Here is a 16,059-nt window from a genome sequence, read left to right as displayed (position 1 = left end):
TGTGTTGCTTGCTTAAATTACTCAGGATATAAATTGTATAAGCTGACACTGAGTAATCAGAGTGCTGAGTTGGAAGCTGACCTAAGTGTTAATTCACAACTCACAAATAAAACGGTTCTAGTCAGCCTCTGACTAAAGCTGTCTTACATCTCTCTCGGCCGTGCTGACCAGAACTGAGTTAAGTAATTTAAAGAATTGCTTAAGTCAGCATAATTAAGCAAAAAAGTTACATTAGTTCCTAACCCCCCCTTGGAACTAATTACACGGGACCAACAAACCTCTCACTCATTCATAGAACTACCAACTATTAAATCATTACTTTTCTATTTTATTAGATTAATTAAAACAACAAACCTTTTAATTAATTCATTAGTTAATATAGGATTTTAGTCAAGTAAGAAATAGGAAACTAGTCTCTGTGGGATCGATACCATTCTTAGGAACGTTTACTACTTTATAACGATAGAGTTCACTTGCTCTTAGGAGTAGATACGTTTTATCGCCATCATCCATATACGTCTGAATGAATTAACCCTAATAGCCCAATGGTCCTTTCATCAGTCTGAATGGTGCCTTTATCATCTTGCCACGTAAACAAGACTCGCATGTGTCATAGTATTGTAAGTCGAATGACCTTAGCACTCCACTAGAGTGAATCCTAGTTATGCATTTCTTGTTTATGTGCCCAACATGGAGTCCCAAACATAGGTAGGATTCAAATCATTTTGTTTGATCCTTTTAGCAGTTGTATTATAGATTTGGGTTTCACGTTTTAGATCAAGGATATAAAGCTCGTTCTCAAGAACACCATTTCCATATACAACATTGCCACATTTAATAGAAAGAATTCAATGTCCGATATGAAATGAAAAATCAGAATTATCCAACGTAGAAATTGAAATAATATTCGAGTAAATTACACCAATAATACCTGAACTTTACCCTAATTCACACTTTGGTACCTAAATTACATTTTGTCTCGAAAATATACCTCAACTAACAATGACCGGACAATTTAGTACATTTTACCGGTCAATAACCGGTCAATGCGGGTTTGATGAGTAAATTACACTAATGGTACCTAAACTTTACCCTAATTCACACTTTGGTACCTAAATTTCATTTTGTCCAAAAAATACGCTTCAAGTAAAGACGAATCGATAATTTAGTATATTTGATCAGTCAACGTGAGTTTGACCATTTTAAATTAGAAATTTAGACCCACCATACACTCAATTAACATATACATATACTACCCTTTAGCTCTACATATATATTAAAGGGTAGTATTATAATTTTATGTTAATTGAGTGTATTGTATGTCCTAATTTTTAATTCAAAATGGTCAAACTCTCATTGATTGGTCACTAACCGATCAGATGTAGTAAATTATCCGGTCACCTTCACTTGAGTTATATTTATAGGACAAAAAAAATCCAGGTACCAAAGTGTGAATTAGGAAAAGTTCAGGTACCATTGATATAATTTACTCAGACAAACTTGCATTGACCGGTCATTTACCGGTAAAATTTACTAAATTGTCCGGTCATCGTTACTTCAAATATATTTTTGGGACAAAATATAATCTAGGTACCAAAGTATAAAATAGGTAAAGTTCAGGTACTATTGGTGTAATTTACCCAATAATATTCCTACACATTGTAGGGACAAAGTAGTAAATTTCTAAGCTCTAAAATAAGCCCATTAGGCATCTCCAAAGTGTAGTCCCCGATCTCCAATGCCTCTATATGAGCGACATTTCCAACTCGAAGATCTACCTCACTAGATCTTACAAACCTCATATTTCTTAGTCCTTGCACATTTGAACAAATATGAGATCTACATCATGTGTCTAAAACCAAAGATACACACTATATACCCTATATGTTTTATATGTTATTAGTTAACAAATTAAATTTTAAGTTTTAGTTTTATCATATATGTATACACATTTAACATAGTTATATATATTAAGTCTTGACAAATAATGAAAATAATCAAAGTATCATATGTTTTTTAAGTGTTCTTAATATAGAATTAATAGGTGATATTATAATTATTATATAGGACGCGAAGAACATTCAGAGGGTATACTAGAGAGGTTAGCTGATTAGTTAAACTTACATTTTGTTGTTAAAGGTAAGTAGTTAATTAAATATATGGTATGTTTGTTTGTATGCTTGTTGCTATGTTGACTTGTTGATATTAGTTATTTATTTGTTTGATCTTTATGTTTGACATGTGTATATTATACATTGATGATGATCATATTGGTATGAAAATATTTGAGAATAATATATATGATGATGACATGAGAATGAAAATATATATGGTACATTTGGATTATAGAAAATGTCAATGATATGAGAATAAAGGCTTAAAATGAGAAAAATGAATATTGTGATCAGGTGAAACATTGACACCGGGTATTGGTTACGATAGGGTATCCGGTACCGAGTACTTGTTACGATGGGGTTCCTAGAGGTATATTATTGGGGTATTGGACATTTGTTACGATAGGTTACACCCATAATATAGATATTATGGTCATTCAACCATTGAGTATTAATAGACTAGGATAAATAGTGCCCTTTTTTATATCATACTTAATAATTACTAATTAATAAACTTCTTGCTCGACAACCTTTAAGTTAATTGCACAAAACTTATTGTATGTGCATGTGACTAGTACTATGTGACCATGTATTTAGTTAACTATCTTATTGAGTCAGCAGCTCATACCTTACCACCACCACTTTTCAAGAATAAAAGATTAGCAACGCACGTTTCAGATCATCCACTGTTAATAAAGCCACAAAACTACTAGTTATGATGGATGGCCCTCCACCACAAAGACTTAGGGATTATTCCATTCCAGCAGTTAATGGTTCTCAACAAGGGGTAGTTCGTCGAGCGGTAAATGCAAACCAGTTTGAGATCAAACCAACCTTGCTTCAAATGGTTCAAAATAGCATCCAATTCCATGGTTTGCCAAATGAAAACCCAAATTCTCATTTGTCAAATTTTCTAGAAATTTGTGACACTTTTAAAATTTATGCAGTTCCAGTAGAGCAATCAAACTTCGACTTTTTCCTTTTACTTTGAAGGATAAGGCCAAAGCTTAGCTGACCTCTCCCACTACGATCCATCACAACTTGGGATAAATTGGCACATGTTTTTTTTTATCTAAGTACTTTCTTTTGGCAAAACAGCAAAAATTATTAAGGAATATACTACGTTTAGCAAATATGATTCTGAATCCTTGTATGAGATATGGGAACATTTTAAATAATCGTAGAGAACCATAATCTCCCACGTGAGTTGTGTTGGTCCCTTGTGAGGTTAAATTAGTTCCAAGGGCGGGGGGGGGGGGGGTGAATGGAACTGTTGGTTAATTTTAACCTTTTATAATTTTCTCACTTAACGTTCATTGGCTTAGCACAGAGGAAAGCTTTGGAGTCAGAAGCAAGTTCAGTTTACTGAGTTAAATCATTCTACTGAGTTTGATTCCAATTCTAATGAATGCGCTCAAAGAACAACTCATTTTAGTAGGGATTTTGACTTTTCAAGATTAATAGTTTAAATAGCACACAATGTTTAGAGCTTATGACTGAGATAAATAAGTTAGAGCAAACAATATAATAAGAGGTGATAAAGGCAGAGTTAAGAAATACGTTGCTCAACAGTTATACTGGTTCAGCCTCTCGCCTACATCCAGTCCTTAAAATACCTTCTTCTGAGCTTTAATCCACTAAAGCACTCTTTAATGGGTAGAGCACAAACTTTTATATAATAGACAACTTCTATAAAGTACTTTCCTTTACACTCACACTCAACTATCTATCTCTCTAGTTATTTGCCTATAACCAAAGAAAACAACAGAGCTTCTGATTACAAATAGAAATTGGTTCTAATGTAGAACACAATTGAAGTACTATCTCTCTATTTGATTTACACAACTATGAAAATGAATGTGTATTACAATATTGCTTTAGCTTTTCATTTGAAGGGTTTTATCTCGTTTCACGTTGATGATTAGTTGTGAAATGAGCTTAGTCTTGGCTTTTATAGTACAAGCTTTGGGAAATATCCGTTTGGAATTCAAACTAGTCATTTGGAGGGAAACGACTTTTGTCACTGTTTGCTTCTAACTTCTGTGCCTATTATCCAAAAGGTTACCGTTGTCAAAGTCAGGCTTTTGTCACTTTAGCTGCGTGTTCTTCTAACTTTGATGTTGCAGGCTTGCATTCTACGTTCTTTCCATTTTTTGACAATAAAGAGAGAGGTTGGGGGACATGGCTTCTGTCATATGTCCTTTTTTCCAATTTGGAAACGGCGTGATTTGACGGAATGTCAACGCCTTCTTTGTTCCGGTTCTGGCTTATAAGCTTTCGGGTTCTATGCCAAAATTAAGGCTTGGGTCTTTAATCTTTCTAAGGCATTTTTAATTTTTCTTTGATTCAATGCTCAAAATCAACATTTAACAAACTCATTAGCATAAATAAAACTTAATTTAATTCTGAAATTAGATATTTTGGGGATCTAATGTCCTTAGTAATTATTTTTATCATAATAAAAGAACTCGTGGAAATTGTGTTTCAACAAGTTGCTTATGCAAACATTTTATAATGGAGGCAATGCCACAAATAGGGGAACAATTGATGCCAGATCCGGAGGATCACTTATGCGAAAAACTACAAATTTTGCATATGAGTTACTTAAAGAGATTGCTACAAACAATTGCATGTGGCCAACCGAAAGAGTAACGATGACACCTTCTCAATCTATGAAAGGAATCTATAATATAGATTCTGTTACTGCTTTACAAGCACAAATTTTTACTTTAACTAAGAAGATTGAGAATATGCATATGGTGAAATGTCCACCGCTATCTTGCACATTGTGTGGCCAACATAGACACCGTGATAATGACTGTATTTTGGGAATCACTATCACAGAAGAACAAGTTAATTACCTTATTCACCATGATGTAAGACCAACCAATGCATCGTCTTCCAAAGCAATGCAAGACCACCACCACTCCTACCCTGCTTATTCACCTTAAAATTGCCTCCATACTGTAATTTTTGTGGAATAGTCATCATCCTACTATCTTCTACAAGTGTTTCAATTAGAAAAATTAAATCAAATTTCTGGGAATTATTAACTTCCTCCAATGATCGATCTGGCCAATGGTTTCCCAACCCACAACTATTCTAAGTTATGCAATTATAACTCCAAGTGGACCTGCATAGCACGTCTCGCCAATAATAGATCATCGAAACTCTCCTTATCCTCTAGGGAAATAGAGCTTTCCGCTATCTGCTACTTATTCTTACTCATACTTCTACCTTTTATATCCCTTCTAGGTTTGTGATCATCCTGCAAATCCATTTCAATCTCCTCCATGTTTTCCATTATGTGTCTTTTTCTCCTACTTGAGATGTCTCCTCGAAACTCCATTCCCATCTTCTCAATTGTGCTTGCACTCTCGACCCTTTCGTCTGAGATATGACCACCCCTGGTGTTTTATCAACAGATTCCTTTACCTTTCTCACACCTTTAACGTGAACATTGGTAATGTTTGCTAGAGCAACTGCCCGATAATTGCTCCTGATGACTGAATTTTCCACCTGATGTGAACCACCTCCTTCCACTCTAGCTTCCCTGAGCCATCTTGCCCCACTCGGTTCCCTGTCCTTACGTATCGGTGCCTTCAACCATTCTCCCTATTCCCTTGGAACTTTTGAGCCATGACACTCGAACAGCTTCTCGTAGTATTTATCAGAATGTCCCAAAATACCACAAATATAATAAAAGGTACCCAGACGCTCATATTTAAGCACAATGATAGACCATTCATTAAGATTTTTTTAACCTTTTTAGAGGTTTGTGAACATCAAATGCCACATAGATTCACATATACTGCTTCCTTATACCTGAATTGTTGTTTGTATCATACTCTTGAAAAGAACCAATGAAATTCCCAATCTGCTTGCCTATCCCTTCCGTGACATTGCCCCTACCGGTAAGATGTGAATCTGAATCTAGATCGACATAGCCTTAAATCCATTGATTCTGGACTCGAACCCAACTTCCATCGATTCATCACCAAGGCGTAATTTTTTCAAACGTCCAATGTCCATCCGCTAACAACCTGTCATGATCCACATGATGGATGAATTCAAATGAGTATAAATTACTGCTAATCTCCTAGATGTTGATCCCTCAATATGGTCACCACAACATCGCCAATCTGCTCTTCATCACCATAAAATTAATGGCTTTATTTGTGATAAAACGATGGACCAAGACCACACCTTCATTGACCACCGTCGGGCCTCATCGCATTCAACTCGAGCTCCAATATTTCGTTCTCCTCTTAATCAATTGACAAATTAGCTAGATTTTCTTCCATGTTTCCAACCACCACTATGGACAACACACTCACTACTCACCTAACCCTCAAAGAACTTGAGACCCCCTCACAAATTTGGAGAGACACGCTCATTGGCCGAACCCTAGAACGTTATGGATTTGGGCTTTTCAGGAGAGACTTTTTTAAGTCATTAGTTACTAATAGTGTCAAATGAATTAAATCAGTTTTTCAATTGAATGTCAAAATTTTAGTGGAAGGTCTTTATTATACAAAATCCCATGTGCCATTGTTATAACTTTTGTTGATAATGTCTTAATGGTCTAAGTGATGGTCATATCTTTATTTTTTAAAATAATTAAATTTTCATATTATTAGTAGAATTTTTTAACAGGTAATATAGTTCTAGTTGGTTATTTTGTAAGTATGTGAATCGACAAATTTAACACTATTATATTGTTGTTGGTCCACCCGCGTCGTGAAAGTGTTACAAGAAATTAATGTTCCCCACAACTGGATAGAAATTTTCTAAAACATTCGGATTCGGGGATAAAGGATAATTTCCTATCCCTATCTCGTCACATTTACAACCCTATTTGTTAGGAACAAAAATAAGCATACCACCAATTGTTTATGAATAACTCAACTAAAACACATTCTATATTTAAAATGAATATGAAAGTACAATACTTTTGTGAAACCATAACTGAAGCAAATACATTCTATATTTAAAAATGAATTTGAAAGTACACTACTTTTATGAAATTTTATAACGATAAGTTTCATTAATTTGTGAAATGATAAAGTTTTGGTAGAATATTACAGAATAGAAGAAAAATCCAATTGATGATGAAATTTGGTAAAACAAAAGATAAATAAATAAATAAAAAGAGATTTTTTTTAGAAACAATTAATTAATAGTATAAATTTGTTGTAAAGAAAAAGAGAAACTGCAGCCCATGAAGATGAAGACAAAAAAATAAAAAGTAGGAAAGAAGGTGTGGAAATCCCTTGCATTTAAGATACCAAAAAAGAGAGAATTTATTTCTCTTTATACATTTAAACTATATAATAAAAGTGGAGGAGGAGACATATAAGTAATAATAGAGGTGGAGAGGGGCAAATTTGAAATTAAGAAAATATAAGAGTGAAGCAAACAAAAAGAAGGAAGAAGAAGCGTCAAACCTAAATAAACACCCACTCCTTATCACGACCTTTCTCAATATCCTTTTCTCCTTTTTCTTAATTTCCCACTAATAAAAGTATGCACACAGACCCTCATTACCATTCCAATTTTAATAAATTAAACCACTAGTAATAATATATTAGAGCATTCATTTTTTTCCAAAAAGTAAAATAATTACTAGGAATGGCAATGGGTAGAGTACCTGCACGTATACCAATCCCAAACTTTTATTTTTTTATTTTTTAATTATCTATATCCGTCTTATTACTCTAACGGGTATACTTTTTGCATTCCAAAACCCGTTCCATTTAATTTGTATGTATCCGCGGATACCATTATCCATTATGAATCAATAAATAAAACAAAAAATATTACAAATTTCACAAAATATAAATTTAGTAAATCATCTATCTAAAAATTAAACAAATTCAACCTTAATTAATAAGAATAAAGTAGATTGGTAGTATTATGCAATGGTTGAAAAAGAAAATGTTGGAGTTCAAATCTCACGTTTTACATCTAAAAAATAATGATATTTATTAATATATAAAAAAGTTATGACGGGTAATGGATACCAGATATCCTTGGAGTATTACCATACCTGTTCCATTATCTTAAGGGGTAATGATTTTGATCATATACCCATCTTATACCTTTTTTATACAAGGTACGAATAGTACCGGGTATCTGAGGATACAGTACCTTTCGTGATCTCTATAATGAACAACTTAAAATGCTTTTAGCATAACATTGTTTGAATGATTATTCTATATTTATGAATTTTGATAATATAATGTTAAAGCTTAATACATTTTTAAACTCTTTATATTTGTCTAAAATAATTAATTGTTTTCATATATATTAAAAATACTGTATTGTAACATTAAAATAATTACTTGTTTTCATATATATTACGAATAATTAATCAACTTTGGTCATGTTTTTAGGGAGCAGAATTAGGTGGCAGACCGCCTTGCTGCTGAGGGTCATGAGAGGATTTTGGGTGTCTCAACTTTCTCTTCTCCTTAGAATTTCTTTTTTTCTTTGCTTACAGATGATCTGATGGGGGTTAGCTTTCCTAGGCTAATCCCAGATTAGTTTGTGGGGGGTTTTTTGTTTGTTTTTTCTTTTCTTTCTTTTTCCTACCAAAAAAAAATTACTTAAAGTGATTTATTAATTCTTTACAAAATTATTTATTAGTTGCTGAACTGAATTATTAATATTTTGAATTTGAGGTATTTGTGTGGTTTTTCTTTTACAAGCATAAATGTTTGGTTTCATCGATTTGCAAATAAATACTTGTGATATTTTTTTTTTTGCAAACACAAATTTATGATTTGTAAAATTTCATATTTGGATTAACTTTGTCATGGTTTGATTGATAACAACTTCGAAATAAAGTTTTTCAAGAGTTAAATGATATTTTAAACAACTTTAATTTTTCAACTTTTTAAGTTTGATATCATTTATGTGTTGTTTTTTATGAGAAAAAAAATTAATATTTAGAAAGAAAATTCAAAAGATGATGCTCTATAGGAAATGTGATACTAAATATTTTAATTTTTGAAATTTTTTATTTAAAAATCGTTACCGGTTAAATTTGGCAAAATAAAAAAATATAAAATTTTGTAAACATATGGTGCATTTGTAAAGAAAAAGATCAGATATATCAATCTGTAAATCCGTATAATCACCAACCATCTATTTATAATTATTATTATTATTTTTTACATTTGATGTATGTTTTTTCAATTTATAAGACGTTAATTAAGACGGTTTTTTACTTTTAAAAAAATAAGAAGTTTTGTTGATTCTTGTGGGTAGGTATAAAAAACACTAAGGATGCATTAGACAAATATTAAATTCATAGCGAAAAGAAAAAATCTATAAAAAAAAAAAGGTTTAGTTATAAAATATGAAAGAATGAAGAAAACAAAACGGAAAGAAAATGAGATGAGAATATAATGTGTTTGGTGATTTGACCGCAAGAAAAGAATTCAACCTTAATATAATTTAAAATAAAAATGATATATATATATATAGAGAGGGAGGAAGTGAACACCGACGTATACATAGTATAGTAGAGTAGAGTAGAATGCCCCAGCCCACACCAACACCACTCTCACTCGCTTACTGTAACTTGTCTTTCTCTTTCTCTTTCTTTCTTTCTGCTACAAACGACGACAAACTCCGCGCTGGCAAGATTCCTTCTCTGTCCTTGTTTTCTTTTTCCCTTTCTTCTTATCTATCTCCTCCTCCCCGGCTCCTCCTTCCGTTTACCCTAACCTACCCCTACCCCCACAATTACCTTATTCTAGATGGGCTGCGCCACTTCTAAGCTCGACGATCTTCCGGCGGTCGCCTTGTGCCGTGACCGTTGCGCTTTCCTCGACGATGCTATTAATCAGCGTTTTGCTTTGGCCCAAGCTCATAATGCTTATATTCACTCCTTGGCTACTGTTGGTAATTCTTTGCATCTTTTTATTCAGCAAGATTACGGTGTTTCTGCTTTTGTTCCTTCCTCTCCTGAGCTTAATTTGCCGCCTCTCAGAAAAGGCGATCCGGTGCCTATTTCTGATCAAGGTCCTAGTTCGCCTAAAAAGCCTTCCGTCTCTCATCACTCCCACTCTAACTCTGGTTCCGGCCATCTTAATTTTAATTCTGATTCCGAAGACGACGATGACGACGACGACGATGATTCGCATCTCCACCATTCTGATCACTCTTCCCCTTTGCACGGCGTTGCTGGTGGTCACCTCCAGTATATGCCTTCTGAATACATGGCTGCGCAACAAGATTCGTATCCTGGTGGTGGCTTTCATCACATGAATTATATGAAGAAAACTGCGATGCCGTCTGTTGTTTATGAACAAAAGCCTGTGCCTCCTGAGCCAATTCATTATGGTGAATCTTCTTTTTCTTCTTATTTTTATCCCAATAATCCCTACCCAACCAATTATTATGATTACACAAATTATGGTGCTCCCGCTGCAATGAGTGGCCATTATGGCCCTCCGCCTCACTATGGATCTTCTTCTGCTTCACCGCCGGCGGTGGCTTCTTCTTCAAAGCCCCCACCGCCTCCACCTCCGCCTGCTGCATCTTCTTGGGATTATTTGAATCTGTTTGAGAATCCTGACAATTTTTATCCGCCCTACACGCCAAGTAGAGACTCCAAGGAGTTGAGGGAAGAGGAGGGAATTCCTGATTTGGAATATGAAGATTATCAAAAAGAAGTTGTCAAAGAAGTCCATGGACATGAAAAGTATGTCGATAGCGGTGGTACTGATCCTAATTATTCGAAATCAGTGATGATGGATGATGGAGATGCCAAGGCTGGTGGTGATACTGAGGCATCCCTTTATCAGACGAGACCCAGTGTATCAATGGAAAATGATGGCCTGGAGTATGACGTGCACGTGGTGGAGAAGAAAGTTGTTGATGATGAGAGGTCAGAGGAGCACAAAAATGCAGGATTTAAGCGAGGAGGTGGGATAAGGGATGTTTCTCAGTTAGCCTTCGAAATCAAGATTCTATTCGAGAGAGCTTCTGAATCTGGGAAAGAAATTGCAACTTTGCTGGAAGTCGGGAGGCTTCCTTATCATCGTAAATACGGTGGGTATTATAAATAAATTACTTCTAATTGCCATTTATCTTGTGCTTTTGCCTGATTTAGTAGCCTAGGCGCTCAAGCATAGACAAAAACTTCATTTGAATTTACGATAATTTTCATGATTGGTTTTTCCCGTTTGATGTATCTTTAGTTTGAAATTGCAATCTTACAATCTTTTCTTTAGCAGTTTCTAAGATGTTGCATGGAGTCACTCCTTCATTATCTGTGGTATCCTCACAGCCATCTACATCTAAAAGTACCGAAGCATCTTCCTCTGCTGACAAGGCTGATCTAGCCTACTTGGAGATTGATGACGATTTGAAGATAAGATCTAAAAACCTTTCTTCTACCTTACATAAGCTGCATCTGTGGGAGAAGAAACTCTACAACGAAGTTAAGGTATGCTGTGTGTTATTTACGTCTTATTATTAAGCTTTCCATGCGTTTTTGTTTCTTGTTTTGCTCTACCAAATACGAGTTTCTTAATCTATGTATATCTTCACTTTTAAATAGATCTTCTCTGCCAACTGTCATCAAATTATTTTCAAATCCAGTCTCTAGAAATCTAACATGTCATCAATGCTTTATTCTACACACCTGAAGCTGTATGGATAACCTCTTTGTTAGACAATGATTATGATTTACCTACAAGTCTCACTATTCTTGTACCAATGCTTTGATAAAATAACATGAGTGAAAACTTTGTTCTTGCATATCAAAAAGATTTATCTGGTGATATTTGCTACTTGAGTTTTGGTGTTGTTCTTGGTGTGCTGTCATCTGGTTTTGGAACATTGTGGCACTGTAGAATTCTCCATTCTCCTGTTTAAGTTGTTACTTGTGTTTCATAACACAATAGGGGAGCCCTAACTGAGTCAGGCCCAACATCTGATGTTTGTTCAGCAGTGTCGATCATAAATCTGTTTCTTGCAGGCTGAGGAGAAAATGCGGGTAGTACATGACAGGAAGTGCAGAAAACTGAAGCATTTGGATGAGAGGGGTGCTGAAGCTCATAAAATTGAAGCAACTCGAAAAATAATTAGGGATCTTTCTACAAAAATAAGAATCGCAATTCAGGTGGTAGACAAGATATCTGTTACAATAAATAAGATTAGAGATGAAGAGCTATGGCCACAGTTAAACCAATTAATTCATGGGTTAGTTAACTTTTCTTTTTAGAGTTTTTTTGTTGCAGTTTCTGGTTATATATACTTGATGGGAATGACTTTTTTTTGAGTGTGAATGAGTTGCTCCGAGCTACAAGAGTTGTTTTTGAATTGCTTGGTGTCAAACTGTATCATTGTTGCAGTTTTAGTGCGAGGGAGGCCTTCACTGATTCAATATTCTTCTTTAAGCTCCTTTGAGGGTAGACATCTCCTTTTTGGTGATAAATAGTTACTGGTTTGCTATATGGCATATTTTGCTTAGTATGTACTTCAATAGCCACCAAAATTGTTTGGTGAAGTGGGTTTTAAGATGAATGCTTGTATCAAAAGCATGTAAGTGATCTACAATGGAAATCTCATAGGCATGTGGAAATATGTTAGGCTTTGGTTAGTGGGGGATTTTGGGGATAGCTAAATGCAGTTGCCAGGGCGTTCTCAAAGTTCTTTACCAAGTACTAAAAAAGAAAAGAGAAGGTTCTAGTTCCAGCTCTCAGCTTATAGGGTAGGAAGGTCCAAGCTGAGTTTGCTACAGCTAGGAAGTTTTTGAGGTTTCTATTGGATCTATGATACTAGTAATTCATCTTAACAATTCTGTAGTATATCCATGGAGCAATATGCAAATCAATACTTTGACCCAGGATATTATTGTTATTCTCTTTCTCACTCCACTCATACGCACAATATAATAATTGAGGTTAACATTAGCTGAAGTTTTCATTGTTAACTGTGGAATTTATGTCATGGAACTTGAATATATGCATGACATGAGATCGATGTAGAATTTCAAGAACTTGTATTTATGTTTGTTAATGGTTGGAAGTGCATTCTTTCCCTGGTTGTAGCAGGCAGTTTATATTATGCCAAACCACACTCCTGCAGTTGAAGGATATAGTCATGTTGCATGCTTTTCAATTACTCTTCTTTTTTATTACTCATCTTTAATGTAAGATATGTGGTGTATGAACTGGTTAAAAATAATTTCTAGAAAGAGCAATCAAGAAAGGTTCTTGTGCGTATAATTGTATCTTGGATGAGATTTGGTGTACCAAACTGCTCAGTTCATGCATTTGACCTTAGTAAAAACATGAATTATTTACCTTATTTTCTAGTGGCTATGTAGAATGCTCAATATCTGATAACTGCTTCATGGAAAAATGATGATTAATCATGAATTTCAGGTAACTTTAGGGGAGAGAAATTTCATGCATATGAGGTGTCTTTGTCTATCTTTCAGTTAAAGTTAATTCTTGGTTCAGAGGTAGTTTATCTTGTCTTTTTTACCCCTCCCCTCAGGTTAACCAGGATGTGGAAAAGTATGCTCGAGTGCCATCAGAATCAATGTCAAGCAATTAAAGAAGCTAAAGGTTTCGGTTCTTCAGTATCCAGTAAAAAGCTTGGTGATGATCATCTTCGAGCTACCTTGCAGCTTGAGCATGACCTTCTTAGTTGGATTTCCAGTTTCTCTTGTTGGGTAGGTGCCCAAAAGGGTTATGTGAAGGCCTTGAATAACTGGCTTGGTAGATGTCTCTTGTATGAACCGGAAGAAACACCAGATGGCATACCTCCCTACTCGCCTGGTAGGATGGGTGCACCTCCAGTGTTTGTAATATGCAATCAGTGGGCACAAGCTATGGAAACTATATCTGAAAGGGAAGTGATTGATGCAATGCGCATATTTGCCTCGAGTGTACTTAAGGTTTGGGAACAAAATAAACTAGATATGCACCAGAGGATGATGATGAACAAGGATTTAGAGAGAAAAGCTAGGACTTTAGATAGAGAGGACCAGAAAATACATAAAAAGATTCAGGCATTAGACAAGAATATTGTGCTGGCTGGTGGAGATGGTTATAGTCTTTCAGCAACTGGAAACATTGTATATCAGAGTGATACTAGCAATAGCAGCCTACATGGAAGCCTGCAACGAATTTTTGAGGCCATGGAGAAGTTCACAGCTGAGTCAATGAAAGCTTATGAGGAGCTCATTCAGCGCAGTGAAGAACAAAGTCTTGCTCAAGAGCGTGAAAGAGTTTCATAGGGTTGTATGGGACAATTGAAATTTTCTGCTGGTTTGATATCTGCAGCTGTGATGGTCCCATGAGAGTTAGTTATATGCAGTATTGGATCTGTGAGAGTCCCAGTGTTCCTGTGGAACTCATGTGGCACTGCAGTGGAGTCCGTCGGGTAATTTGAGAGGGGGAATTCATGTGGTGGATCTTGGCTATGTGATGTATCTTTCTAGTTTCTGATTGATTGAACTGTGCGCATGCTGCGTCTCCATCCTTGTGGGCTGGATTGTATTTAACGAATCACTGCGATCTGATGACTTCTCCAAATATGATTAAACTGGCTGATCGGCCATAAGGTCATGCCCCTATTCACACTAGGCAACATGGATGCGGGAAAGCTTTGCAGACAACATTATGCATTTGGATGCTGGCAATGCTTTGTAATGAAATGACCTAATTGCTAGTTGCAAAAGAGCAGATTGAGGTGGGACAGTAATGAACAAGAGATGATCTCCATCAGCTGAAATTTTGAGCGAGGTGTTAGGGCTATTTAGAATGACGCAAGTCAGGAAAATGGGCAGATAGTATATTAGTAGTAGTTTAGTATGGTAAAATCAGTTTTCCTTTCTTCTTTCATACATTTATTATTTATATTAATTTTTGTACAGGCCTTTTCACACTGAAAAGATTTCAATAAAAAATATTACTGAAAATGTGTGAAAGATTAGGCTTATAGTCTGTATTTTAATTTGACGTGGGGGTGGAGTATGGTTGTAGAATTGCAGAGTAAAAGCAGCCCGAGATGAGATAATGCGGAGATTGATGAGTCCAACACCTCTTGTCCCAACCAAAATTTGTGTAGCAGAAATATATAAAATGGTTGAATGGAGATGTCGAAATGTTTGTATGTGGTGAAGTTGAAAAATATGGGAGAACCGTGAAATGACCGAATAGATGTATAGGTAGGTAGGTAGGTAGGTGTATATATGTGATTAAGACAGTTGGGATGAGATGAGATTGGTTGCTTGCTTTATCTAGCAGCCGCCTAATCTGAGTTCCGTGAGTCAGAAATGTCTGTGGTAATTGTAGGCGTGGGATGGGAACATTTTTGTTTTATTTTTCACTTTACTGGGTCTGTAATTCTATGTTAAATGAAATTCTAATTCTAATTCTAATTTATCTTGAGTATTTTACTCTAGTGATCATACAACAATAATCAGATATTGAGTTGTTGCCTGCCCAACCAACCCAAGTGTCACTTTGAATACACAGGAGGATATGTTTGGTGGTCCAGTCCAGTCATGTGTTAGCTAATATCAATAAATGAATGCAGTGTAGTGAGTAGCCTCAGCTTACATTTCTTGGTTCGGTTGGGTTGGTTTTCTTAATTCCTTCAATGTGGGATTATTTTTTCTACATAAAAATAAATAAGATAAATGTATCTGTTAATGGAAAATACTTTATTGTGCCTCGTACTAAATTCCACAATAGCACTAGAAAGAAATAGTAAGAAATTATTCTGAAAACGAAGGGGAATTTCAATAGTTAGGTGGATGAGGTGGCAAGTCATGATTTATGCAATGAAATTAAGAGGTTGGGAATATATTCAATCAAATGAATTAGGCAAATCACATCCTTTCACTTGGCTTGGGTGCTTAATTTTGAAATCGGTTACATCACATCTCCACGAAGCTAGATATTCAATGGAG

The 16,059-nt window shown here is 35.2% G+C and overlaps 1 protein-coding gene across 2 annotated transcripts; it reads left to right on the top strand.

Annotated features, from left to right (window-relative positions):
• The first annotated feature begins 9,626 nt into the window (after window positions 1–9,626).
• LOC136221749 (protein ALTERED PHOSPHATE STARVATION RESPONSE 1-like) lies at window positions 9,627–15,523 on the top strand. 2 transcript variants are annotated; one of them, XM_066009185.1, is made up of 4 exons: window positions 9,627–11,177; window positions 11,360–11,574; window positions 12,109–12,332; window positions 13,635–15,523. In XM_066009185.1, exons 1-4 carry the CDS (start codon window positions 9,881–9,883, stop codon window positions 14,377–14,379), a joined length of 2,481 nt encoding a protein of 826 aa, XP_065865257.1. In that variant the 5' UTR covers window positions 9,627–9,880; the 3' UTR covers window positions 14,380–15,523. The 2 variants fall into 2 exon arrangements, with proteins under 2 accessions (XP_065865257.1, XP_065865258.1); XM_066009186.1 differs by having other exon boundaries at window positions 9,629–11,177; window positions 11,363–11,574; window positions 13,635–15,521.
• The last annotated feature ends 536 nt before the right edge of the window (window positions 15,524–16,059 follow it).

This window comes from Euphorbia lathyris, chromosome 3 (assembly GCF_963576675.1).
Source record: "Euphorbia lathyris chromosome 3, ddEupLath1.1, whole genome shotgun sequence".
Lineage (NCBI taxonomy): Eukaryota > Viridiplantae > Streptophyta > Magnoliopsida > Malpighiales > Euphorbiaceae > Euphorbia > Euphorbia lathyris.
Note: the sequence above shows the minus strand (reverse complement) of the source record. Positions and strands in the feature narration are given on the sequence as shown.

Coding starts and splice junctions, on each gene's coding strand:
- LOC136221749 (XM_066009185.1), top strand. CDS start 9,881: ATGGGCTGCGCCACTTCTAAGCTCGACGATCTTCCGGCGGTCGCCTTG. Junction 11,178..11,359: donor TCCTTATCATCGTAAATACG/GTGGGTATTATA, acceptor TCTTTTCTTTAG/CAGTTTCTAAGATGTTGCAT. Junction 11,575..12,108: donor AACTCTACAACGAAGTTAAG/GTATGCTGTGTG, acceptor TGTTTCTTGCAG/GCTGAGGAGAAAATGCGGGT.